Here is a 27,986-nt window from a genome sequence, read left to right on the forward strand (position 1 = left end):
AAGTCTTTAATATTCTTTCTGGGGACACTAGATGTTCTTTTGAGATCTCTTCCATGATTTCTTAGCTGAATATTAGAAATACTCTTCTTTTTTCACCCCCATGACATCAAAGCCACATGTAACACCTGATCCTGGTCAACTACCCGAAGCCTCATCATCTTCTGATATAAATGAAGCTCAGAACTGTGTTGCTGTAAGACAAAACACAACCATATCCCGGATGCTCTGAGTCAAGTTTAGATGAAGTGCTTGAGAGAAGAACTGATGCTTATAATGCAGCTTCCCTTACAGCTGTGCTGGTACTATTTATCTCAATCCAAACCCCCAGACTCCACTCACAGAGGCACAGTGACCTTTATCAAAATAAGGAAGAGATACAAGCATTAAACTGATCAGAAAAGAAAACACCAAAACCACATATCCACTTGTCTGCAAATGAATGACACTACTGTCATAACGGAAAAGATTGTTGTGGTTATAAATCCTGAGTATTTCTGGGCACTGAACAAATCCACCAGAGCCCCTTCTTCCCTCCCCTCTACTTTTATCTTTTTCTCTCATTGAGAAAAAACACGACTATTTTCCCTCTCCTCCTCCTGCCCAGACCTCTGTGCTCTCTGTTTTGGTTTTTATTCGTGTTACCTATTTCATTAGAGACTGAGGACAACAAAAAGCTCCATTGCAAAATAAGCCATGAGGCTGGATGGAAAGTCTGCAGCTTTGGGGTCTCTCTTGGAACAAGGGCAGCGCTTCGGACAGAGTCCAGCAAAGCGACCCTGGACCACTCTGTCATGTCCCAGCCCGTGCCATCAGTTTTGCTAGGGCTGGGACGCACGTCGGCTCCCGCTCTCACACGTGCTGCAGGAGCTGCAGGTAGCACGGGGCCAGCTCTGGCTGGAGGGGAGTTGAGCTGCTGCTGGAGGTGCCCTGCTACATAGTACACATCTTGTTTTACAAGTACATAGGTATTTCAATAATCTCAATTAAAAAAATAGATAAATTGCATTTCCTGTTTTCTGGCTTCACATTTTATTCTACTATGACTACAGCGTCGTGGTATTTTGCACTCTTTCCAAACCACTTAACCTACAAGCATGGTATAATACAGACAGACATACAGAGACTATTACTAGTATGCTAAGGCAAAATATAAGGATATTTTTGAGCTGACTAGAGCCAGTGAACTCAGGGAAGTGACCCTTACTGGTCTCCACTTTAAAAAAATGGTGATACCCTTGTCTTGTTTGATATGAGCTGATTCCCATCATGTTGGGAATAAACTTGAATAATAGGGTACAAACAGGTTTCTCCCCCTGCTTTTTATTTTTAAAAAAAGGGCAATTTGACAAAGAAAGATGGTCTAAATGGAAACCTTTCAACATTTCCTAACACCCTTGTAATCTGAAAAACATTAACTTTGTTAAGAGAAATAACTACTTCACAGTAACAAGGCAATTACGTAAATGTACAGAACACAATCTACTGAGGAAAGGAAGTTATTGTAATTGAAGAAAGATCTCTTAGTATATTTTATACCTAAAGTATATTCATATGTTGTACACATTTAACATACAGCACACAGAGATATATAACTCCTCCAATTTATTTTAAACCTAAGATTATGTTAGGTTTATCTGGCAGTTGGAGTCTCTGTAATACAATGGTCTATGCAAACCTACATTGGAATGTCATTGGCGTGTCTGCACTCAACTGTTAACTAGCAAGTATACTCTAAGAGAAAAAATTCTGCTAATCTATCTTTCCTGCGTACATACTGAACTTCCTATAACAGTCAGAAGCAGAGAAATTAAGTATCACAGGTACCTTGACTAGGAAAGGCACTACCAGAATTTTTTGGTACTCTCACATGATGTGCAATTCAGCAATCTGGACACAGCACAAAGACTTGCAGTGAGGATACATGAATCCTCGTGTTAAAGCACCGATGTCTATATTCTGTTCAGCTGTGTGCACATCTATGTGTGGATAGCTTTAGCATGTTAAAACAAAGAGAACTATAACAAAGAAGCCTCTCCGCACACTGCCAGGAAACAATCTGCCCAAGAACACAGCGTTTGCAGATGCTAAGAAAAACAATCAACTAAACAAAACTAAATTAACAGCATTTTGTACAAAGAATCCTTAATTCGTGGAGGTTACTGGATGTTCAGGCGCTTCAGTATTTTGGATTGACTGTGGTCTGGTGGGGAGCTCTGCTACCTGCTGGCAAACACCAGGTTGGAATTCTTGCAGAGAGACCAAGCAGTTAAAAACCAACTAAAAACCACAACAAAACAACTTCCACACAAGTGGCTCTATATCTGTTATGTGAGTTACTGCACAGCTGTTTTGCAACACCAGCTTGCACCAACTTCCCACTGCCACTCAAGCACTAGGGTGTTTCACTGATACATTATTCAGGACTATTAGTTTAACTTTAGAGACGTTTATCAGAGATGCGGACATGCTTTTTGTGTAAAAAGGTGAGTTCCATTATTATCTTTAAGCCAATTTATAAACCAATTCTACTCCACTGACAGATGAGGCTTAGAAAGACAGATTGGAGCGTCCTTGGACTTTTGACAGCTCGTACCAAAATGAGTCTGCACTCAGGAAAATCTGCTGATGATGTGTCTGCTCCATCCTTAATTCCCTGCCAAACGAGATACTGGGTAATACAGGTCACTGAACGAGTAACTGGCTGATCAGGAAAGCTCCGTTACCGAGGCTCATTAGGTTACGATTCGTTACCTGCCACGCAGCACGAGCCTGGGCGAGAGGCCAGGACAAAAACCACCTTTTACAGCAACCAGAGTGTTTGAGATCCCTTGAGATACAGAGTGAATGACACAGAAACAACCAGACAGTGGATACGTCCGATAATGAAACAGAATAGATCACAGATTAATTAAAAATGTATACAACCACACAGGCTAGCAGTTTGCAGATACCACGCTAGCAGTATAGCAGAGGTTTGCAGATGTGTGGGGTACTGTGCTTAAAAATGGCAAACTTAAGGCATTAAGTTTACCACAAGGGGTTTTTAAAATTAATTCCCATCAACCTGAATGTTATCTGATATTCTTAGATACTAGTGTGACAGAAAAAATAGGTATTGTTTTACTGCCTTGAAAACATTAATAGTTCCTCTCGCATCATCTGTTTGCCAAGCCCATTACATTTCAGGTAAAACATCATGGTTTAGGGACTTAAAAACATCGCACCGGGATCTCTGCAATTATCTGTGATCTTTTGATCACACTGTTGGTAGGGAAGATGTTTGTTCCAAAAATGAAGGAAAATGCTTCTAGTGAAACCAGAAATCAAAAGCATCCCTAGATCTTAACAAACACACCATAACTTTTTAAACAGTGGAATTAAAAAGGTGAGTTGTTGTAACACATCACACTATAAAGTGTTCCTCAGTTGCTGTTAACTCACTGGTACTTCCATTCCAGTGATTATTTTCTGATGTTTTATTAGAAGCTGTTCAAGAACATAAAGTAGAAACAGCACACAAAAGTAATTTAGAATTACTGCATGGTATTTAGCCACTTTGGTCAGAAAGTGCTCTGAAAAGGCCTAACAGGATTTTTTTGGCTGCTACTTAGGGTACTTTGTGGTTGTAATGTGACAATGATTAAACCACAAATGATTTAGCAGGGTTTTTTTGTTGTTGCAGGGTGGGGGTTTTTTGCCAGCACAGATGTCACAATCTTACTAAAAAAAAAAAAAAAGAGCATGGCAAGGTTGTAGTAACTGCTCCCCAAATTGTGCTAAGGTTAAGTTACATTTAATTTCTGAGTGTCCACGGACAAGGGCAAAAGGCCTCATGTCTCCTGGCAGTGCCACTGAAATGCAGATACAACACGCAATCCCTGTCCTGCCAGCAAACCACTGGAACAGATTAAAATCCGCCAATACACTGTGACCATATCAGATACAAAGCAATAGGTCCTTGAAAGTTACAATCAAATCCAGTCTAAAAAACAAACCAAAACATCACTTAAATACTAAAAACAATTATTTCTTTCCCCTTCACTTGTGCGTTAGAGGATAATTCGTTGCATTTCTGACTTTCGTGCTTTCCTTTCGGGCCACTAGAAAATCCTCCGCAGTTGCTCAGATGAGCCTGGTTTCTTGCAGCACCAGGTAAGGCAACTCTGCAACAGGGCGAGGAATCAGTGAGAAACCAAGCAGCTGTACTCACCACTGACAGCGTTGGGGCAACGGTGACCACTGTTCAAAGCTTCATGTACTGTGCAGGTGGTTACCTGTAAGCCTCGCAGAGTCAGCATCAGATGGTTATGCGGATGCTTAATTCAGGGATGCGATTTTAGGCTGTATTTTACAGTGGTGGTGTGGCTGCATATGGCTGCCATTTGATGAGCACAGCCTGTTAACTCTCCTATCTTAAAAAGGCGGTGCGGAATATATATTTGGTGCGGTGTCAGATGCCTGCCATACCCACTGCAGGGACTACTGGACCGCAGTGTGCTCTGTGCCATGAGTCCCAGTGCCACAGCTCCAAATCAGGATGGGCTCCTTCAACAGCCACCTCTCAATCCCCCAGTAACATGAGTTACTGAAGCGAAACAGAGATGAGCCCACATCACCTCAAAAATTCGGACCTCTTCTTCAAAAGGCTGAATCGTGCTATGCTATTCAGCCGTATTGCAGTATTTCTTTTGCATCAGTATCACATTCATTTGGATGGGTAAACCCATCCTCTCTGTTATAAACCTTGCACATGATGATCTGTAACGTGTCAGAGGTAACAGTCTGCCATGCTGAAACCTTAAGAAAAGCAATTTGAACAGATGCAGGAGTGAAAGGAGGGATTTCTTCCATGTCTGGAAAGGTACAGCAGTGCTGGTAGACACTATGAATTTTACTGCACATTCCTTGTAAATAGATGTATGTTGAAAAGAAGAGGAAAAATGACTGGGGGAAGGAGAGAAGTGCTGGGAGGGAGTGATTGCACTGTGGAAACTTATCAATATTTGAAGCTTAGAAAAGACTCTGTTTAGATAAGATTCAGGGCAAACAGCATAATCTATGTCTAGCTGGTTTGCACTCTGACAGCTACAGCTGATGCAGTGTCAAGATCGAAGGGCTCACGAACTTTGTACTTCAACTCAAATTACAACGTAGAACGAGCGCATTTCCTGAATACTGAACTGGGAGAAAATCTGTGCACATCAGACCATGTAAAAGCAGGTTATTTTCCCCAAAGTCACTGTTAAAATCAGAATTGTACATTACAATCTTACAACTTGTTGCAATTAGGAAAAAAGGATTTAAAAAAAAATAGCCTTAAACCAACCAGAGAAAAGCTAAAAAACTGCAACCACTTCAGGCTCCAAGCCTGTAAAGATTTCTAAATGTATTTGCTTCGTCCAAGCAGCACCTCTGAGGAATCACTGCAGGCAGTGGCAACACCCAGGGGCGCAGCGGGGCTGGAGAGCTGCAGTTTGTCCCCAGCCACGGCAGGACTGCCAGGGACCGCCACACCACAGGGGCTTCAGGGCAGAAAGGCTCCACTGTTTGACAGTGCCTAGTTTTATACACTTGGAAACAGCTCAGGTTATTTTAGTCTTCCTGACATGCAGTGGTCACTGTAAGCATGGGTCAGCTCCTGGGCCGGAGTCACCAGCAGGAAGAGCGGCTCCCAGAAGGTTTGCAGTGAGACTCACAGTCTGAAATCTCGCATTTCAACAGACGGCTGCTTGCGCGGAGGGGCTGGAGAATCTGCTGAATCTGACAGAAAATACCAGCTTTTTCTTTCCCCTCTTGCTGTATGTTACTGCTATTCTGGGTAAGGTTAGGTTATGTGCCCAACAATGAGAGCTCCAGTAATCACCAACACTGTTTTGGGTTTTTTTTAAGAATACCTTGCAAGAATCGCAATACCTTGCGATTTGATTGCCAGCATTGTCTGTGCATCCTTTAGTTCCTTCAGCTTTTATCTCCTAAGTGGTGGCTGATGCTTTAACCATTTATACTGACAAAATGGAATTAATTTACCATAGAAATCTATATTACCTTTCTGGGTCAATCTCAGAGAGCTAGTGTTCAAAGGGAAACTTATTTATGAACATTAATGCTAGCAAGAAAAATATAGTCAACTCCATTCAATAGAGGAGAGAGCAGACTACAAATAGCTTTTTAATACATATATTGACAAGATTTACTTTCCAATCTGTCTTTAACACAGTAACACATTCTTAACTGCAAGCAGGGAAAAATAATACTGCGGTGTTGATCAGCAGGATTTGTGAATACCAAGTGCTGGTTACAACATGCCCTGAAAGCATTTGTTCTTCAGAGGAACTGGTATAAAATCTTCAGTTTTTGTCATTAATGTTTTATTTCTGAAAATAATTGTTTTGCTTCAGATATTACAGCAGATTAATAATGATCAGCAGCACTTTGCCTAAAGTATGACAATCTGAATGGGAATAATTCATATGGACATTTTGAAACGATCCAAACTGTAAAATAGACTGTGCTCCCACACCCTTCCCTGTTCTGCTATTGTCAAGAAAGTCCAGCGTACAGTCCAATTTCTTTCAAAAATTCATCAAAATTAGTTACTGCTCTTATACAGCACAACAGACAGGCGAGCGTGCCCACATGGTGTTCTGCTAAGCACAACTCTGGACTACATAAAATAAAACACAAATGACTTAATGACTTGCATGCAAAATACACCCACTGCATGTGAATGAGAACCTTGTACTTCACTTGGAAGGAATAAATATTAATAACAGTTACAATTATTTTCTTTAGGTATAATAAATTTCGATCCTAGTTGAATACAGTGACATTTACTCTAAAGCAGTATGCAAAACAGTAGCAAGCAAAAATGAATGAATTCTGAAGAAGTTACAGAAAAAGAAGTAGTAATCTGTGAAGCTGCACATTTTGAATTTGCATAAGTTCCTAAGCACAACTCCGCTCAACTTAACAGAAATAACTGCCAGTAATCATAGAATCCCAGAATGTCCTGAGTTGGAAGGGACCCACAAGGATCTGCTATGTCAAATACCCTGGCTATTAGTTGCCAATTAAACAGGTCTTCAATTATTTGGGTTATTCTAATCCCTGCTCTTAGTACTACCCTACCTGAGCTAAATTCTCCAGTATTCTTTTTTTTGTTAGAGACATGCTATTAGAACATAGAACACAGAATCATACTAGTACTTTGAATTCAGCATTTTCTGTCATATAAAACAAGTTGTTTACTAAACCAGTACTTGTTCACCAAACCCACCTCCTCCCATCTCACTGAAAGAACTGTGCCTCAGTATCTATATATCAGATATATATCTATATATCAGCCAATATATCAATATTTCAAGACTACCTACCATCCAAAGTTTACATTATGCCGTATAAAAATACAAACCATTCACCCACTAAAATCCCTGGGCTTATATCTACCTCCATGAGCTTTACTACTTGAATCCTTCAGCAGCAGGCAAACAGGGTGGAGGCAAAACACTGGAAATTAAAGCGGCTGCTTTGGTTTATCCTTCTAATTGAGAACACTTCTTGGAACGATGTACACGAGGAAACCAGCTAAGGCAGGCCCCTCCACTGCAAAGTGGTCAGGAAGCTACAGCACTGAATGAAAATTGACGAGATCAGGAGAAAGGCACAAAAAGTGGGCACAGCATTTCACACAGCAGCTCAACACTTGTGCAGTTACAGCTGCCCAGAAGACAAAGATCAAGACCAGATGGAACTAACTTCATCTCGCATCCTGCACCTACAAACGCACAAGGTTTCCTTTGGTCCCCTGCCACCAAAGGGAAACCAGGAGGAGTAGCCAACATGCAAACTCCAGGCACAACTGCAGCAGCAACCTGAATGCTAACATGCTAAGCCTGGTTTAAGGTTGTGTAGGGCAGTGGAACACCACAGCACTGGCACATCTCATCCCAGTGAACTCCCAAGGACCATTTTTAAAGGAAGGCCTCAGAGTCAGACCTACAGAAGGGTCTAATGCCTTTCTCTGAATCGTTCCACACCTCACACAGTTTGGACATAAGTCTACTTAACACAAGAAAGAAATGACAGAGTGGAAAGCTCCCGCTAACTTGAGAGAAACACCTTCAGACACCTATTTTCAGCTGCAAAATGCAAGACTTGACCTGGTGAGGCAGCTGGAGCAGGGACGACGGAGGAACCACCAGCTACAGAGAAGCTTCTGTAGTCCAAGCCAGACAACTGCTGGCCTGTGCCCACTGGCTGTTTGCTCCAACCCTCTCCCCCTGGCCTCTTTACCTCAAAAGTCCTTAGTCTTTTGGGAAATACATACTATTTTGCATTATTCAGCACCTACAGCAAAAGGGACCCATCCCTGGCAGGCTCCAGGGATCAGCTGAAATCTCCATGATTAATAAAAGGATGTTTTATTTGTTTGACGTGTGTGCTTGCTGAAATGCTTTTGACTGTATTTTCTTGCTCAAATATTATATGGCAATCCTGGCATCAATGAAATCTGCAATGGCTGATCTCTGATCCTGGAAGAAAGGATTTAAGAGCTTAAAGACCTCACATCTGTATGTGAAACTTGAGTTCTGGGAAAGCTACAAATAGGCGAGGAATCTCCCATACCTAATATGGAGAAACTTCCATCGTCCATTATCACAGATGTTACTTTTAGGATGGAGATTTCTTTCAAGACGTCCCTGAACAGCATTTACCAAAAAAACAAAGCCTGAAAGCCAGAGGCAACACAATACTTACTCTCTTGGAAGGTAAAATGCAGGATAAGGGGATATGCATGTACCCCTGAGCATGAGCTCCAACCTGAAAAAGTGCAGAGATGCAAATCCTATAGGGACACCCTATGTCAGCATCCCGAGGAGGAAAACTTTCACACCGCACATAAACTGACTTGGTGAACAACTTCTGTGCATATTTGGAACTCATTTTTATTTTTCACTTTATTGAAACAAATAAACATCAATCAACAACTATTCCCAGCTGTGCAGCTAATGTCTGAATGCAATTTTGGTTCAATGGGACTTGGGATATACAAGCTTTTTAAATCATATAAATGTAGAGATAGGGAATTGAGTGGCTGCCAACCTGGCCTTATTCAGCTGTTCCTTGGGAGCAGTTTGCTAGACAAAGAGATCTTTTTTTTAAACTGGAATTTAGGACAATAGGCCTTAATGATTGAGGTGTTTTAATTCTTTCTCTGTGTCCCCCTAAATACTGACGTGTATGACTTAGAGGCTGAAAAAAGTTTTTCCTGCTCATTTTTTTAAACACACACAAGTTTTGCAGTAGTATCAGGAACACCAAGCACAACAAGCTCCTTCCCTTCCCTTCCCTTCCCTTCCCTTCCCTTCCCTTCCCTTCCCTTCCCTTCCCTTCCCTTCCCTTCCCTTCCCTTCCCTTCCCTTCCCTTCCCTTCCCTTCCCTTCCCTTCCCTTCCCTTCCCTTCCCTTCCCTTCCCTTCCCTTCCCTTCCCTTCCCTTCCCTTCCCTTCCCTTCTCCTGTGACCTTCCACTACTCTACAGAGAAGACAGGGAGGAATGCTCGGAGGTCCCAGTGCGCAATTGCAAAGGGATGAAAATGGAAAATATGTGATTGCTACAATATTTAGCTCATTAATCTTAATGACTGTGTTTATGATCTAGTGCCTTCATCCAAAATAGCTTTAATTGCAAAGCTTAAAGGTAAGCATACTTTCTCTTTATTTCTTCTGAACACAGTAGCAGATTCAATATATTTGAGAAACTTCAATGTTTCTATAAATAGAAACTGTATATAGAAACTTTCTTTTTGTAGAAACTATATTGTTCTCATCAACTAGGAATTAAATTTATAGAACTCCAATTATTAACATTCTCTAAATGCTTAAGGTAATAATCCAAACAATAAATAGCAGAAATCACTCAAGAGGCTGGACATGGTATAAATACACAGTCATTTGGTAAAGAATAAAAAATAAGTTATTCCGCAGTAACTTCCCAAACCCTATTGGACACAGATGTATCACTTACAGTAAACCATCCATATGAGAACAGTGCGATACTCAAAGCTGGGTTAAGTATGAACATGCGCCATACGCAGAAACTGGAGCACATCGCTATCTGTTGGCTTGCAAAGTGTCACCTCCCCTGTTAAGAGCTAGAGCTCAGCACCCAGGCATTGACTCTCGTCAGCCTATCTTCTTCTTACATCACTGATATTTTCATTTGCACGTTTCGGAACATATTTAGAGTCATGAATGATTTAGATTAGGAGAGATGCCAGGAGGGTACTGGTCCAAACCCTGGCTAAGAGCCAACTCTAACTTCAAAGCCAGATCATGTTTTTTCAACAAGTTGTCTTCTAGAAGCTCTAGAGAGGGACTTCGAGCAAAAATGATTATTTTACGTGTTTATTCAAATAGTTTTATATATTATGACAAAGAGCAAGCAATACTGGTCTCCCAGGTGTAACTTATGACAAAAGATGGTTAACTAAGCTATTACATTGACACTGGATCTAACTTATGTGACTGGGATAAAGAATGAAACAAGACAGGCTTTGGGAACAATGCACTTGTGCCCTTTCAAGTTCTTCAGATCTTTCCACTATCAACAAACACGTCAAACTTGCTCACAAAACGGTCTGATCTACCCCTGCAGCTCAGGCTTTCAGCTGCTACCATGACAGTTGTCCACTGGAGGTACTGCAGACATTAGAGCTGAGCCCTCAGACCCCACCATTAACCATTACACTGTATAGCTTTATGCCTACTGATGTTGTGCAACATCCATTCACGCGTCACTCCAGACAGGAGAATTCACGGGGAGGTGTGCCTCAGAAGTACCTCAGCCTGGCAGAAAAGCTTCCATCAGACCGACCAAAGCTTCTGACCAAGCACAAGACGCAAATCCACAGGAAGCTCCACGTTCATTCAGTTCTAGGGCTACCTTATTTCCAGAAGACTCTAACTTCATGGCAAGCACATCTCCTTCTAGGCCGCTGAAGATATCTGTTCCTCACATAACTCCTTTCGATCTGCTTCAGCGGAAGCTGAAAATGTGCAGGAAAAGAAACAAGAGACGTCCCAAAAAAAGCGAGGATGGCAAATGCACCTGAATGTTGCCACTGGGAATTAGCAACCATTCTTGCTTCAGACTCAGACTCCCAGCAGGATGCTAGGAAACTCAGTTGAAACACTTTTTTTTTTTTTTATTTTTATCTATTTATTTTACATTTGTTCACTAAACATTTTGTTCCATTTTACCAGTGTCTGGCTTGACAACCTGGAGCCTGATTTGCAGAAAGGCTGGGCACTCACAGCTGGCAGAGAGATCAAAACAGCTGGGGTTTGAGCGGGAGCAATGTTAAACTACCTTATAAAAAGTCTCGAGTCTGATGAATTTCAATCCTGGAATCCCAAAAGAGTCAACAGCTTTACGCTGGCTTCTGCAGAGCTTCTGCAGAGCTTCTCCAGCCTGTGTGCCTCTGCCTGCAGAAGGGGAACTGCTGCACACCTCACCGTTGCTAAAATGAAGCGCAAGTGAACTTACTGTCTGCTCAACACCTGCGTATTGTTACGATGAGCACTCTGGTGAGGACACTGATAATTCTGGATTCAGGGCTGTTTTGGACAGTAGGCAATAAACAGCTCTGGGCTGTGCACGGAACAAGAGGTTAAAATAAACTACTGAATAGCTGCTCCTAAGTTCAGCTCTTTCTGTTAGATGCACTGCATGAAGATAACAGAGGGAGAAACAATGGATGTATCTACAAGAACATTTTCATTCCAGTCATCCTCAGAGGTGAGCTCTCTTAATTGTCCCCACTTGCTGTGTTTTAGTTTACACAGTGGAGTTGTGAAGTGCATAAGCTGAATTCATTTCAGATGAAAGTAAACTGGGAGATGCACTTCAGGATTGCACCTAATGTGCTTCAACCACTGTAGTAAATCTCTTGAGATTAAAAACCAAAGCAGAAGTGAGACAAAGTAGGACCCTAACTTCTGGAATACTTGAATATTTGGCTTTACAATTTCACTGTTGTTTTGACAATTCTTTTTATGTAGAATATCCATGTAAAGACAAATTGTTTCTCAAATCACTGTTTTGAGTGAGAAGTACATGATGCCTCAGCCACCAAAGTGAATGGAACTGTCAATATTTTGCACATCCGCCCCTGTATTTTAGTTCTGTGGAAGAGTAAATTTAACCCAGATGGACTTGACGCATTAAGAATATCCCCTAAGTAGAAATGCAACATTCCTCTCTGAAATTTTGGATCACAAGCCTGACTTTGCAGGAAAGAGACAATTATCCCACTGCCACACACACACGTCTTTTTGACTCTTTCACTTCAGCAACAAGCATTGCTGTCTTCATATGAGATCCATGTTCAGTAGTTTCAAAACTGCTGCTTATGCAAGATTGAATATGTCTTTCTCCCCTTTTATTTTAAACAGACTTGGTTTGTGGCAGGAGTTGTGACGACTGCACTGAACATGGGCTATAAGCCCACAGAGAGCGTTTTGTAACTTTCAGAATATATTATTTGGCTTGCAGAAGGAATTCTTTTCTTTCAGTTGGAAGGTAGGGAGACTTGTATATATGATTTGAGATGTTTGCATCTTTGGACCATGCGCAAGATGTAGTCAGAGGAATGCTCTTCTATAATAAAAGACAATGTTTTGGAGTATTTTTCCAATTATGACAACTGTTTTTATATAGAAGTATAAATGAAATGCATTAGAAGGTCTATTACCTCTCAAAATGCAACTTCACTTTAGAGTCAATGCCAATCTCTGAACCACACAGATCTATATAAAATGTTTAAGGTTACTAGCAAATGTGTGTCCTTCCATAAACACAGTTATGTAACCCAGTATTTGGTTAGTGACTCTCCCTGAAGTATTCGCTCCCTATCTTGCAATGAGAAAGACCCTGGGAATCATTAACCGGAAGACAACAACTAGATGTCCCCTGTGACCCTTTGCCACAAGGCATAATTCTGGAACTGGAGAGAAACCCCATTTTCTGTCGTTGCTGACTGTGCTGCGCACACGGTTTCTGTGCAGCCTGCCCCATGAAGGGTTACTGCCCTGTCAGCCCAGCCACTCGCTGTCTTTGATCTTAGGAACCCTGGGAAACGGAGACAAACAAAAATTATAGCAAAATGAACAAGGGCTCCATAATTCAGAAAATCAAACTAAAACATGACAGGTTTTACATTTAGTGCCTCTAAACCTGCAAGCTTTCCTGCCTCCTTCTGCGGAGACCCAAAGCACCAACTTGTCAGGCAGGGAGAAGCGACACTTGAGAGCTGAATTCACATCACCCCCTCCTGCTCCCCCGTGACAGATCCCACTGCCCCAGGAGCGGATCCTGGTGCTTCAGTCAACGAGCTAACAGATGAGGTTTGTCCGACGAGAGGAAGGAGGCTGCAGCCTCTCCCACGGAAACCGCTTTCTCTGGGCAGCAGCAACAATACATTGGGCTTGCATCCGCCCCTTCGAGGGGCTCTGGGGTTTCTCAGCAGCCTGAGAAGTATGTGACACTAACCATTTCTACGGCGGGGTGTTAGCCTGCCAGGAGATCCTATGCCACTTCTCACTAGCAGCCCAACGCTACATGACATGGCAGTTTTTCTGTTTGTCTCAGTGTTCAATTAAAACAGCTAAGCAAAACATTTTAAAGGAATCTGGTGGAAGGCACAAAGCAGATCCATTCATTTAAAAGGACTTATGAAAGCCTTTCACAGAAATGTCTTGTTTCCTATGTCCCTTTTAGTAAGAAAAGAAGTGTGACTGGAAACAAAATAACTATTTGAATAATACTTTATTTTAAAAATTATTTAAAGCTGTATATTAAAGAGGATCTCTCTCTAATCCAACTCATCATTTCAGCCTGAACTGTCTTTAGAACACTGTAAATTCATTTCAGACATTGTAAATACTTTTCTGCCAATTACCTATTTCAGTAGTAGAGCCTTTGGTGTGTTTTCGAGACGTCACCGGAGAAAAACATAAATAAATTATCAGACTTTTTCATAAGTGAAGAGGTGGGTTAAAAGCTGCAAAAGAACTAGGGCACAAGCCATACAGACCTAAAAAGTAATCTCTTCTATATGGTGAAAGTTTTTTCCCATTGCAGGACGCCACCCAGGTCTGCAATTCAACAGAGCGTGAAAGGTCCAGGTTGCATTTCACTACACGCAGGTATCAAACGAACCAAAACAACAGACCAGTCCACGCAACCCGCTTTCTGCAGCCAGAAAAATCATGATTACTACTGTCATAAACAGCATAAATGCATTTGCACCACTCTTTTAAACAGACAACTAAAGCGCAGAGAAACCAAAGTTCAGTCCCATCTTCTGCCAGACACTAAGAATGATTTCTCTGTCTGTGAATCTCAAACTCCCAAGGCCAGTAAAGGATCCTTGCAACTAATTTTCAGAAATACTTACCTTTGTATGTCCTTATTATCTGACACTGTAAATAAAGTGCTAAGTAAACTGAGGAATTCTCTACACCATCCTCAGTACAGCATCATATTAGCCATGAAGTTTTGAAGATAGTCCACAACTTATTAGCATGAAAGAGTGCCAAAAATCTTACATGAAAATAAAGGCGGCGCTGAAATGCGAAGCAAAATATGAAGAGGAACAGGAACAAGATTCTTCAGGGGTGAAACAGCAGATGATGGAGAATACATATTGTTATTAAAATGGCAAAATATCAAGCCTCATTTTGCAGATAAGCTTCAAGTGTTAATGAACAGTGCTGCTGGCAGCTTGTATAACAGGAAAATTATGTATGTTCTGACTGGTGATCCAGAAAGCCCGTGGACTCAAGGCCCGATGACTGAAAGCTAACATGGCAAATTTAAAGAATAAGTGTGCTTTGTGCATTATGTACATGAAGTACATTCTTCTCAAAGCTGTTCTATTAGTAATACTGAGAAATGCTCAAGTACCTTCACCGGTGAAATACTCAGTTAGCTCTAAAAGCATTTGTTTGCTGCCCTGAAAGCAGAATTGGAGAAAAACAAGATTTTCATCAAGACAGGCAGTTGTTTCAGCTATGAAAATGTTAACTTGATGGATTAGCTTGCCTGGAATTTAAAGGCATACAGTGAAGTACTCAATAGCCAAGTGCTTTCTAAAGCTTTTTAAGGCTAATTGAGTACCCTTCCCAAAAATGTACACTCCCTCCTCTTTTCAACAGAAGATTTCTATTGAGCTTACATGTAAAATACAGAAAAAGCTTGCAACGAACTGAAGCCCAACACACATGTTCACTCAAACTAACTTCAGTCTGGGCCACGAGTTTCCTGAAAAGACGGCAGCCAGTGCGAACACCCAAAAGAGCAACTACTTTCACCACTAGATGGAAGGCATTTTAAAAAGTGGAAGATTAAAATGTACTCATCATCTTATTAATTGCTTATGTGTTATTTCTTTTAAAGTGCCATATGGAAAATGTTGCACGTCTTACATCTATCCTCCATGAAGAGCTGTTTGAACATGGAAATTCATTTTGTCATCTTGTTCCTTTCCTTTCTAAAATCCAAACGTAATTGTCATGACAGCCTGAATGCTGCCATCAAGCTCATCAATTCCTGCTGACATGTGCCGATCTTTTACCTGGCTTGACTGCATTCATCACAGCCCGCGATGACTTCAGCACCGCTTCGTAGATTGCCCTCTGGTCAGGAGTGAACTTTCCATTTGCAGGAAAGGTGCAGGTGATGTCGGAGCCGTAGCAGTAATACTCTCCTCCCATATCGAACAGGCTAAGGAGGAAACAGAGGGGGAAGAAATGAAAATTTAATTCCAATGAAACAGTAGAACAGAAGACATTTGTCTTGTTTTTCAATTAAAAGTCCTTTGCATTTTGATAGTTGGCCATATAATCACCGCTTTAATGCTGTTCCTAAGTAAAATGAGATGACAGTCCCTTGGAATCTCCTAATGGACAGGTATCTGCATTACATATGGCTTAAATGGGCACCCTTACAGGCTGTGCTGGTCCTGCATGGAAACACTGAGAGAACACATGAAGGAAGATAAAAAGTACATGAGGAATCCACTTCAAGCTCCTCAGTTCCAGTTTCTAGGACCTCCTCTCAGAAGCAAAAAAAGGACATTTTTTTCTTTCCTGGGAAATGCTCGCACCACATGAAGAGGCCAACCTCAAAACTTAACAGAGAGACATTAATTCAATTATGGCCTTTTGTATCTAAATGTCAAAACACATCTGATGGTTTAAATAACACATCCCCAATAAAGACTGACTGCCACTGCTCACAATATAAACTTTAAGACAAACTTGCCTAACAGGGATTAAAGAGACAAGGACTATGGGAACATTTAGTACAGTTTTCTGCATCAGAGGTAGAAGAAAAAAAAATTCTAAGTGTTTTCTTTTGTGCGGACAAAACCCATGTTTTTTTCTATACGTGAATCAATGATTTACCACTGATTGCTCAGCTGCCTGAATCAAACAAGAACAGCAAGCGGGTCTCTGCACCCTTGTGAGGAGCAGGTTAGACATTTGCAGTACTATGCTTCCAGATAAGGCACTGCACTGGTTTCAGCAGGCTCAAAATCAGCAAATAACTGAATGGCCATTTGGACCAAACAATACTTCAGCAAATAACCCCCCCCTCATTCATCATATATTGATTACAAGAAGGCACATTTCACATATAAGACTTTGGTCTTGACAAAGTGACCTCCTGATTTCGTCGGTAATGAATCAGAGTTGAAATTTTCTACTTTAAACCTCCTTCCAACCACCTCAAACAAGTCTAAGAGACTTATCATTGTAAGAAATATAATTTTCTTTTGCTGTGTTTAAAAACCTTGGAGTTTTCTTTCTCTGGCTTCTGCTTCCCAGCAGGGTCAGTGAGACAACACAAGCAGAAGGACACTCTGCCGGGGCACCCAACCAGCACACATGTCGAGGTGAAGGGACACAAAAAGTGTCACAAAAAGTGCTACGGCACCCAGCTGTAAATGTTCACCATTTCCAGCAAAACTGCCACCGAAAGCAGTGGACAATAAGCAAAGGAAGGCAATCCTGATAAAGCTAAGTAATATTTCAGCAGGGCTGGGACTCTCCTTGCTGCATTGCATACACAGACACGTACTCATGAAGATTTACTCCAAGAAATTTGAAAATCCACCCTACAATTTCCACTGTGAACAAATCTTTGCACTGAGTCATCGCCAGCCTCCCCAAACTGGGCAAGGTTCACCTGCAGAGAGACTTGCAGGACTGGAACTGCGGGAACAAACGCGGCGGTTTGCAGATGCAGAACTGCGCAAGGCTTAAAGCTACAGCAGCAAACTGCTTGGGAGAAGGATACAGGGAGAACTGCGACGTTATGTATGCACACGCAGAGCTAATACAAACACTATACATTTCACTGAAATATGAAATGAGATATGTTAAAACAGAAAGTTGCTAATTGAAAAAAGATACACAATAGGCAGCGAATGTAGACCCACAGGGTAAAAAACCCACAATTTGACACGAACGCAGCAACTGTAAAGCAGCCCAGCCAAACCTCAAAATCAGAAACCCCATCAACACTGCCTAAGTTTTCATTTTATGGTTAGACTTGCTTCTAAAAATAACTAATGATACACACAGAAAATCTAAGTATACAGAAAACTAGTCGCAGCACCTAAAAATCATGTAAGAAGTTGCTACGTTCCCTAACATGCTGACAAGATATAGATTTCAGATTAGTTATAAATCTTTCAACTTATCTCAGACTGAACCCTGTCAAAATCACAAACCAAGCTGCATGGCGCTTTGTGGGATTTGCAGCAGTTTTGTAACCTAAATGTTCCATTCACAAGTGTTGTCCATTCAACATAGTGACAGAAAACCTGTAACCAACAACTTCCAAATTCCCTGTCCATGTCTTCTGAAAGTTGCTATGATTTCTATATTTCATGGGGAGAATAGTTATTCTGAACTTAGCACTGGCAAAATCTTAGCTATGTCTTAAACCTTACAATTATCAGCATTTTCTCAACCCATTCATCACTCAGTGGTTGTTAAATAGTTTTTTGAGTTACCGGAGCACTGAGTAATGGAAAAAACCTATCACCAAGCTGATGGGGCACCAAAACACGGCTCGCAAGCGAGGAAGCACCATTTGTTCAGGTTTCTTGGCTTCCAGACAAAAGGAGACATGAGGGAAGATGATCTTTCAAATTCCACCTCCAAGCACAACACACCATCCAGCTTCTATGCTTCAGTGAAAAAGCATCCAAACCAAACTGTACGTTTGGGAGATATTTTGGCTCTTATTGGGAATTCTCTTCCATTTAACTCCAGTTAGGAACATATCCATTAGTTAAAATGTTGCCCAAGACATGGAAATAGCCCAAATATTGTAGTTATCCTGAGGAAATAATGGGAACCTGAGAAGATCTTAATTTCATATCTTTGCTTGCCAGGCAAAATAAGTGGTGAAGCACATTTAAGTAAAATAAAATGCATGTGAGCTGCTACGTTCTCCTGTTGACTCACTGGAAGAAGTTTCTAAACGCAGGTGCCTTAAATCCTGGTTCCTTATTAAAAAAATATTTATTTTGAAATTAGATGGTAAACAAATTAAATGCACAAATGAAAATAGGCCTTATAGGCATCTTGATCAATGGCTTACCTTTTAAGAACTGTCTAATGTAGAGTGACATATGCAATACTACAACAAAATATCTTCAAACTCTATTGTATTTCCCTTTGAGATGAATTAAGTGCTGCACATCTAGCAGACTGCATATGTTGACTGTTACAAAACTGGATTGTGAATTCAGTTTTCTGCTGAATGAAGAAAAAAATCAGTCCAGAACAACCTATTCCCCACTCCTTTTTCAGCAAGGGTGCAACGGTTACTCGCTGATTTCCATGAACGTGGAGATGGTGTGTCTGAGATTGTGGGGTTTCCAAGGGGTCTTGAAAGGGAAGGAGGCCAGAGGAGGAGTGTTGCTCATCAAGAGAGGCGTGTGGTGTATGTCCAAGTTCTCACTGGTTTAGCTTGAAGCTGATGAAGTCTTCTATTGCACAGCTCAATCTCTTCCAAAACATTCAGAGAGAGAAGCTAATCTTGCTTTGCATCACTTTGCTGGGAGCAACAGCAATAAAAACCTACCAGGCTTCACTTCAGGGTGAAAAGTGCATGGTGTATAGAGCAGTTTTAATAGTCAGAAGACCTGGCTCTCTCTAAAAATTCCGTGTTACTGTTTCAATTTGTTTTCTAGAATTATCAAGAAGCTATACCACAAGTACAAGATACATAGCAAAACTATTCCAATCTCCTTCTTGGAAGCATAGGCATAGCTGTCCTAACTTTCACACAATTTTGGCACTACAAAACACAAATTTATAGTTACATTTTTGGCTTTCAAGCCCAGAAAAATAATACACATTTTGATATCAATTTTAGCTTTCTTAACCCCCGACTGTGAAGCATCACAAAACACTTTGTATAACACTTCAGATGTGAAAACTGCGGACTATAAACAGCCATGTTTCTTTTCTTCATAAAGTCACTGTATACCATTTTTTAAAGAATAAAGCATCATCTTCCTCTAAGCATGTGTTTTACTTTTATAGGCTTGCTGACACTTTTATTGTCAAATAATTTGAGACTGCCAGGCAATGAGGCAAATTATGGCCAATATCACAATGGGAAGCAATACTTTATTTGGGATATCTGAGCCATGTGTATGAATCGTTATGATCCAACCACCAACCCAACCCAAAGACAAGCTCTCACAGGCATTTCTTAGGAAGGCTACAGCTGCTCCCACGAGCTAACACGTAAAGCTGTCACCTTCCTGCTCTATAGATCTGCTCGGTCTGTGCGCTCAGAACTGAATCTCTCCAGGGTAGTCATAAAAAATAAATGATTCCTCTGCAGTTGTTAACATCACAGAGCGATGACTGTGGGGAAGCCCAGCTGGATGTCCTCCTGGCGGCGACCCATGTCCTCCCCAGCTCCTGCTCTTAGGACAAAACCTTCCCTTCCCTTCCCCCGAGTGGGTTTGCAAGACCAGCGATTAGAAAACTGATATCGCCGTATCTTACTGTGCCCTCTTCGTACTTGAGGTTAAAGGTAAACAGGTATGAATACTGATGCACTTTACCCAGCAACGTTTACTGAGGTTTTAGGGTTTTGAGCCATTATTAACCAGTGTACCTAGGAGTAGCCCTGTGGATGAACTGGTGCCAGCCCAATGCTAGGACAGCAGGAATAAAGGTACACACAACGTCTTCCTCCTTTTATTGCAATAAGAGCAAGTCATCCCCAGGCGGAGATTTTATTCTGTGTGATCTTGCCGTAATCTGCTCCAAGTTCACAGAGAGCGCTCTATGTTTTAGATTTCGTGCAGCAATTAAATCTTGTATTCATGCACTAACAAAATCTGACCATTTGTTTGGTTAAAGACTTGTAAGGCAATTTCAAGCTTAAGGGAACTAGGTATCAGCATTTCTGTGAGATACATCTTTGGAAACATGCCAAGCGATTTGGAAATCGGGTGGTTTAATAGCAGACCACAAGAATGAATTACAGTAAATGATATCAGAAGTAAGAAAATGGAGAGTTAAGTGACACACACTTTTTCATCCACTTGTACCCTGACTAGCCAAGAGTTATCAATTTATAAAGCAACACTGAGTAAGATAACACTGCAAACCCCCACAGAGAACTGGAAGAGTACAGGGTGAAGTCCTATCATGCTCAGGAAGGGTTTTTGGAAGAGGTTCCCTGCTGTGACCAGCTTCCATCTGACATGGTACAGAGAGCTTGTACTGGCTCTGTCCTGAAGCCAGGCTTGGCTTGCTGATTTAAGGCCAGCTTTTTGTTGCAGCACCCCTGGAGTCTAAAGTAACCTTAGAAAAATGCTAGAGAATATTTCTTGTGTAGAAAATGGTGTTCTGGGTATTCACAAGAGAACATCAGGCTTTTTGTTTAAGACGTATTCAAAAGAAGATCCTGTAGCCCACACAGGTAATGCAATTACAGAGATACAAAACAGCTACACGACTATTCTTCACCTAGCTGTGATTTAGCCCTATACTTTGTGTTTGTCCGCAACCATGTCTTACCATCTTGTCTACCTTCTCGATGACTCTCCCATCCTTGCTCCTCTTGTAGCACTGTCTCACTAAAGGCTTTCCCAGACTGCTACAGATAACGAGAGGCTCGTCTCAACCTCCTCTCACAAGAGATGACAAGATATGCCACTAAGTTTTACTCAGATAGGAACAGGGTGGGGAAAAAATACATCTGTGTACACGAAGTTCTGAAGGAGAGAGGACTGCATACTTGAACCTCTACAACGCCAACTGCAGAGTCCTCAGTGGCTATAGCAGTAACATACAGAAGTTTGGTCTAGAAGTATTACCCCCCCCAAAAAGAAACAAATAGAAATAAATAAAAAAGGAGAAGAAAAAGAAGAGGGCAGAGGGATGTGTCTAATACAGAAGTGCTGCACACAAATAAAGAAGTGGGAATACCAAGCTGGTATTGCTGGGTTAGGAGAAGGAGGCAGCAGCAATGGAGGCTTCACAAGATGCAGAAGGTGAAGTGTCAGTCCTGCTCACCTATCACCCCTGCTAGACCCATGAAGGCAAGTAAGCCAGAGATCAGGGAAAGTCTCAGGTAAAGTTCTCCCAAAAGGGTTACCTGTCTGATTTGTCTTTTTGCTGAATGGATGACTTTTTTTCTGCCTTTATTATCCTAATTATTATCCATTTTAATTGGCATATTTAATAAGCAACAGTACTCTCTTTAGCACAGACAAATCTTTGCTGAAAAGTCAACCTAACAGAGGTGGCGGCAAATCCAAAGTCTTGGCCAGTTTCCACTCATCAGGAGCCTCAGTTCTCAAATTCTGCTGTTATCTAAACCAGTCCATTTCTAGATGTCTACTGAGAAGTGCAAGGTACCTACTAAAGGTGAATTGTAAAAGTTTGATACTTCTAATGCAGGCCACCATTGTTAGGTGCTAACATTTGGACTTAAGAGCCTTAGCTTTCAGCAGCTGGTTTTGGACACCCTGACCTGTGCTCCCCAGCCTGGACAAACAACCACTGGAGATCACAGGAGTAGGTGAAGTGTCAGACCTTTACTTATCGATTTTTACTGTAAACACTGTGGAGTTTTCTTATGTGTGCATATGCATACTCACATCTGTCCATATAAGTAAAAGGCTAACACTTTCACTTCTTTTCCATGATGAAAACTGGGCCGGTGTCAGTGGTAGAGGTTTGGTTTGTATTTAGACATCCTGTAGTTGTCATGAAGGCAGCAACTAGTATTTCAGGAAAGGAGGCTGCCCATGCCCTAGCCAAGCATGCTATTTTGCCAGTAAGAACATTTTTTTGCTGTTTGAAAGAAACACCTACTCTTCATGGCAGCACCTCAAGCCACAAGTATAGCACTGCAATGTACAACTGAAATCAGAAATATTCTTGCCTTAATGACGTGAATTGGCTCAGCCCAGATGTGGGGCAGTATCGCACCAGGAGGACTCTGGACTGTGCCTCCACCATGGGGCAGCAAGGGCTTCTCTGCAGAGACACGAGGGAAGGTCCAATGCTACGCTGAGCACTGGGACTGGGAGCTGCTCCTGGTTCAGGGGGATACACAAAGGGTGTGCTGGAGACTAACTGTGGGTTAAAACTGTACTTTGACCTATACAGTTGAATTCCCCACACCACGAGCAAGGAGAAAGACTTTGATACTGAAATTCATCCAAGATAAGCAACACCCGTCAAGAAGAGTACTAACACGCTTTATGTGTATCTATATTAACGAAGACCACCATAAAAGGTGGATTACACTAAACAGCATTTACAAATGACTGATATTAAATCAACAGCTATTAAAAAGATACTAGGTTTTACCCTGCTTGTTTTAGTTATGAACACTCTACTCAAATCAGTCCAACAGCAGCTAAAGCAACTTCATGCTCTCAGTTTTCTTCAGACTACACTGGGAATGCTAATCTAAAACTAAGATAAAACTCATTTACAAGTGACAATTAAAAAGACATTTCATTTACACTATAATGTATGGAGAGCATGAAATTAAAACGCAGACCATAACACAGCACTTAAAGCTAAAATTTGTTGCAGCAAACATGCTATTAATATCTCTGCTTTGGCTAAAAGGCTTACACATTTCCAACAGTAGGCAACCTCATAGTCTGAGTTAACCAGTATTAAAGAACACATGTTCAATTAGAGCAAAATTATTGTTCATTCTAGAAAATATAGTTTTCTATTTTTAATCAAATTCAATTTTTCTAGATTAGCATAAAATTAATGTAGTCTATTGGTACAACAAAAAGCAAAAATACCTACACTTGATGAAAATAGTAAATATTAATCAAACCAGAGGAATCAAGCCAAAGGAATTATTACAGAAATTGGATAGCCAGTTGATTTTGCAATCAACCAGTAAGTAGTAGCAATGTACTTCATATTATTATTAGAAACAAAACCATAACTAACAAGTTGTTTCAAAACTTCAGACTGAAAGGTTAAAGCTAACCATAATTTTTGCATATTATTATTACAGCACCAAACTTCAAAATGCATGAAAAATGCACGAGGCCAAATGAAAATACGAGTCTCACCCACATAAAATAGTTGAGCATTTACATCTGACACATTAATATCCTGGGATCTTAAAAGCAGTGCTTTCAAGAAGCAATAAATACAGTATTTTGTTCCGTAGGATAAATTGTTTTAATAGCAGACAATGAAGTATCTGGGGTGGAAAAGGGAGGGCTTCTATTATCCGGTGCAAAAACACTGGTCAGTTCCTGCTTTTTAATGCAACATTGCCCCCACCTGGACAAATGAATTTTGGTTTATAGGTTGGTATTAGTATCATAAAACTTGATAAAACACAGTGTAAATTTTTAAAAAGTTTGGGAAAGAGTCACAGCAAACTTCTATCACCTTTTGTAATGCACTTTTTTCAAGCTCACCTAAGTCTGTTAGTTGACCTACTGAAAGTCTCGGGAAATAAATGACAGCTGCTCAGCACTCATAAAAAGTCCTTTTATATTATACACTTACTCATTCCCAGAAAAAAGCAAATAGTGCATTTTCTACAAATAATAGCGTACAATATTAAATATACTGATATAGTTTCAAAGCAATATGTATGCTGCACATGCATATTGTGTGTGTATATATAAAAGGTAAATGTATATAGCTTACACAGAAACTTACAAATCTTTTGATTGTATAAAACTACATATCATGCTTCTAGATCAAAGATCTAAAATTAGCAACGTAACTTCTACTTTACCTAATAGAAGGCTTAGCATTCATGAATAACCATGAACAACTGAATCGGACGAGTTCTCGCAATAAGCAACTTTCTTTTGCAATATTCTTCACACACCCTGGAGTGACCAACAACCCCGGGAAGACTGAAAACTGCCCTATGTCTCTTCTGAGTAATTAAACAGCTCTGAAAACTTAGCATCTTCACTCTATTTCATCCAGAACAGCCTTTCGCAACTACCCGTACTTGCAGTCAAGAAAAATTCTTTAAGACGAACAAATCTTCTGAAATGACAAGAGCAGCACTAGAAGTTAAACAGGATTTTTTGACAGCACCAGAAGTTACAATAATAATTATTAAAAGGTACATACAAGTACCAAATGGAAGGAAACAAACCCAAGTTTAGCACAACCTGAGTGACACTGCACATTATACACACAGGCAGTGCTCCTGGAAGGATGCAAATACAACATGTTATCAATATCAAAACATGGGACAATAATAACCTCCTTCTAGAGAGCGCTTATTTTAGTGCCCCCTGGTGTCAATATTATTCTGATGCCTTAAATTTGCATTACGATGTCAAAGAAAGAAATAAGAACAGAAATATTCCTCAGAGTTAAATTATTCTGCAACACCAGACTGCCTTCCGCATCTCCAACTCTATCATCTGGCTAAGCAATTAACAGTACCTGTTAGTATAGCCAAGATGTATCTAAAACGTTTAGCATAGATGTACTTTTGTGACAGGATGTGTGTGATTTTGTGGCACTAACAAAACTTCCCTAGTGCTTAAATTCTGGTACCTGAATGCGATAAAAATATTTACAGGCGAAACCATCACCAGCAGGTGATGGAAACAGCAGTGGGCTTCTGCAGCACCCGGCTTCATCACGGGTACTGCGCTCTGCCCAACAGCAAGCTTAAATCTGAGAGCCTGAAAAGAAACAGTGGAATAAAATGAAAGGTACCATCCGATGATCCAACCTGTTTCCATTTGAACTGCTAAAGTTAGTGTTATAAATAACAGATAGGACCACTGTGAGGACAAGGTTAATGGTCTTTCTCTCCAAGGTCCACCGCACTTCACAAGCAGTTGATGCTGTACTCCCGTTATTTATGCTTTAAATCACACCCTGACCCTCACTCCAGGGAGCGCCGGTATCCCCGTGTTCCTCGGGGTCCATGGAGCAGACGCAGCCCGGCCTGCTCTCGGGGCTCCAAGCAGGACCTGCCCACGCAGGGTGCGAGGAGACAGTGCCACACACCTGGCCGACCTTCATCAACACTGTGACGCAGAGGATACTTCACCATGTTAACAATGGTGAGCGCTTCAGCAGAACAGACAATTCTTTTCATTTTTTTTGCAAAGCCAGAATGGACCAACTAACCCCCAAAAATGTCATCAAGTGCTTGAAGGTCAGGGAACCTGCCGATAGAAGTTGCTCACAATGTGCTGAACTTTCCCTGAGACACATTTGTCAGATGCCATAAAAATATCAAGACCTGCAACCCGCAACACCTGCAGAAAACCATCTCAGGTAATCGTTGTATCTATTTCAGTGACATCTGGGGTCAGGCTTATTTTTTCACATTTCTATTATTTATGAGCCTCATCATGAAGAATCAATCTTTATTTTAAGATCATAGAAGCATTTTCTACTTGTCAAACGCTGCAGGAGCCCTGCTGAGCAATCGCAATAAAACAATCAACTCCCGACGTGCCTTCGGCGTGCGCCGGTGCCAGGCACCCACAAAGGCAGGCTGCACGAGCCGCCGGGCAGCAAATTGAATGCAATAAACTATCATCTTCCTGAATACCTTTTCAAAATCAAAATGTAAAGCACACACTTCAGGTTCAGCACCTCCAACGGTTCCTATAACAAACCACTGAACCACAAAGGTGAGAAGAGACGTTTGCCTTGTCGCAGGCTTCCCCTGCTGCACTCGGTCTATGCTGACGGCCAGTTTTCTCCTCCCCAACAGCCGTGATGGAACTCCACAGCGCTGGTAGGGCAGAACACATAAGGGAGGACCTAAGGGGATTTACTTCCTTCATTTTTAAGAAAACAGATGTTTTCATTTTTCAGGAGGCAAATGCTGATTTTTCGAGATCAACTCTTTCCACAGAAACACAATGGCTTCGACTGAACTTTACACTGATGCTATTTCTCAGGCTCAAGTCATAACTTCCAGCCGAAGTCAGAGATCAGCTTGTGGAGAGCTGAAACCAGAGGTTTCCCTCTCCCATAAGAACCCTCTAACCACTGAACCAACCTCTTTCCCCAGTGTGAACAAAAGCAAAACAGCTGCAACAGGAGAGATCATGAGACACTTGCCCAGGAAGAACAAGGAACGCAGGGGACGCCATTTGATGGACGGGACCCCATGTGCTCACTTGTTCTTGATCTATGCATGGCACGGAGTCGATCTCAACTCCTTGATTTTTGTTTTTTCTTCTTGAGTAGCCATTTTTAATTGAATTGTAGTTCCCAGCAAACTTCTGAAGACCTCTGGTTATCCAAAAACTGGACTGGAGGTGTTGGGAGGGCGGCTCATAAAGCCCTGGAAAATGTGGTTTGGTTAGTCTCTGGTTCTGGCGTTTGTGGAGGTCTCTCATGTAAAGGGCAGGAGTATGCAAAACTACAACAAACACTTTTGCTTAGGACTCCACTTTCTATACTACTAAACACAGTTGTAGCCTCGCTACAGAATCAGCAGGTGTACATGAGTGACACAATACTTGGAGATGATGCATGAAACCTCAGTCTAGGACACAGTTTCAATGCAAACTGTCACAGGTTTAAGATGACAGAAGAAAACTGGGATTTGTATATTAGCCTGGCCATACATCATCACTGCAGGCTGTGATTTGCAACATTCTGAGTACAAGACTTTATTTGAAGGTAATATTAAGTGAAAGGGCTGAGTGCCTGGAACTGTGATTCACAAGGGTGGTCAGGCTGCCCATTTACCTGCACGACCTTTTTGACCATGGAGACAATAGACACTTGCTAAGGAAAGTGTTTGGTTTAGACCATATTGATCATACAATTTAAATGTTCACCACATAGATGTTATAGTACATGAATTATTTATATAAAACAATGACTTGCTGTTACTGCCATATTAACTTTTAATATCAATAAAGTGTATGTATCTATTAAATACCTAAACTTCCCTAAAATATTGATTTATTGCTACATCAATCATAATGCTTTGTGTTAGCTATTTTAATATTTATTAAACTGAAAAAGACAGCCCTCCTTAGCAAGACAGTCCATTACTAACAAGTGTCAGAAATTCTCTTTATAGTCCTTGTCTTGCACTGAGATCTTTTAGTGCAGAAGCAGTACCTATAAAAATGTGGATTACGATGCAATATCAGAGATGTAATTCTGTACCAGTTTCTTACAGAAGCCATAAAGCCATTTGATGTAGATTAATTTTCAAAAATGAACATCATAAAACCAGGGTGTTCTAAACCTGCCACAGTCTTAAAAAAATTCAAAATGCAATAGCACAAGTATTTTTGCCTATAATCTCCTGTTGACATCACCAAATCCCTGCAACTTGCATTTTTAAAGAGGAAACAATGCATACACTTGTGTATTTCCAAGAAGCAAAGCATCAGTCTTCCATACTGTTTTTTCTAATATTCAG

The 27,986-nt window shown here is 41.0% G+C and overlaps 1 protein-coding gene across 1 annotated transcript in view; it reads right to left on the minus strand.

The window, feature by feature from the left end:
- PEPD (peptidase D) overlaps positions 1 to 27,986 on the minus strand; it is a 133,084-nt gene that overhangs the window by 21,788 nt on the left and 83,310 nt on the right. Inside the window, exon 12 of the mRNA XM_082062963.1 lies at positions 15,637 to 15,785. Coding sequence (XP_081919089.1) covers positions 15,637 to 15,785 — 149 coding nt within the window. The remainder of the gene's footprint in view (positions 1 to 15,636; positions 15,786 to 27,986) is intronic.

This window comes from Streptopelia decaocto (genome assembly GCF_964273445.1).
Source record: "Streptopelia decaocto genome assembly, chromosome: 11".
Classification (NCBI taxonomy): Eukaryota; Metazoa; Chordata; class Aves; order Columbiformes; family Columbidae; genus Streptopelia; species Streptopelia decaocto.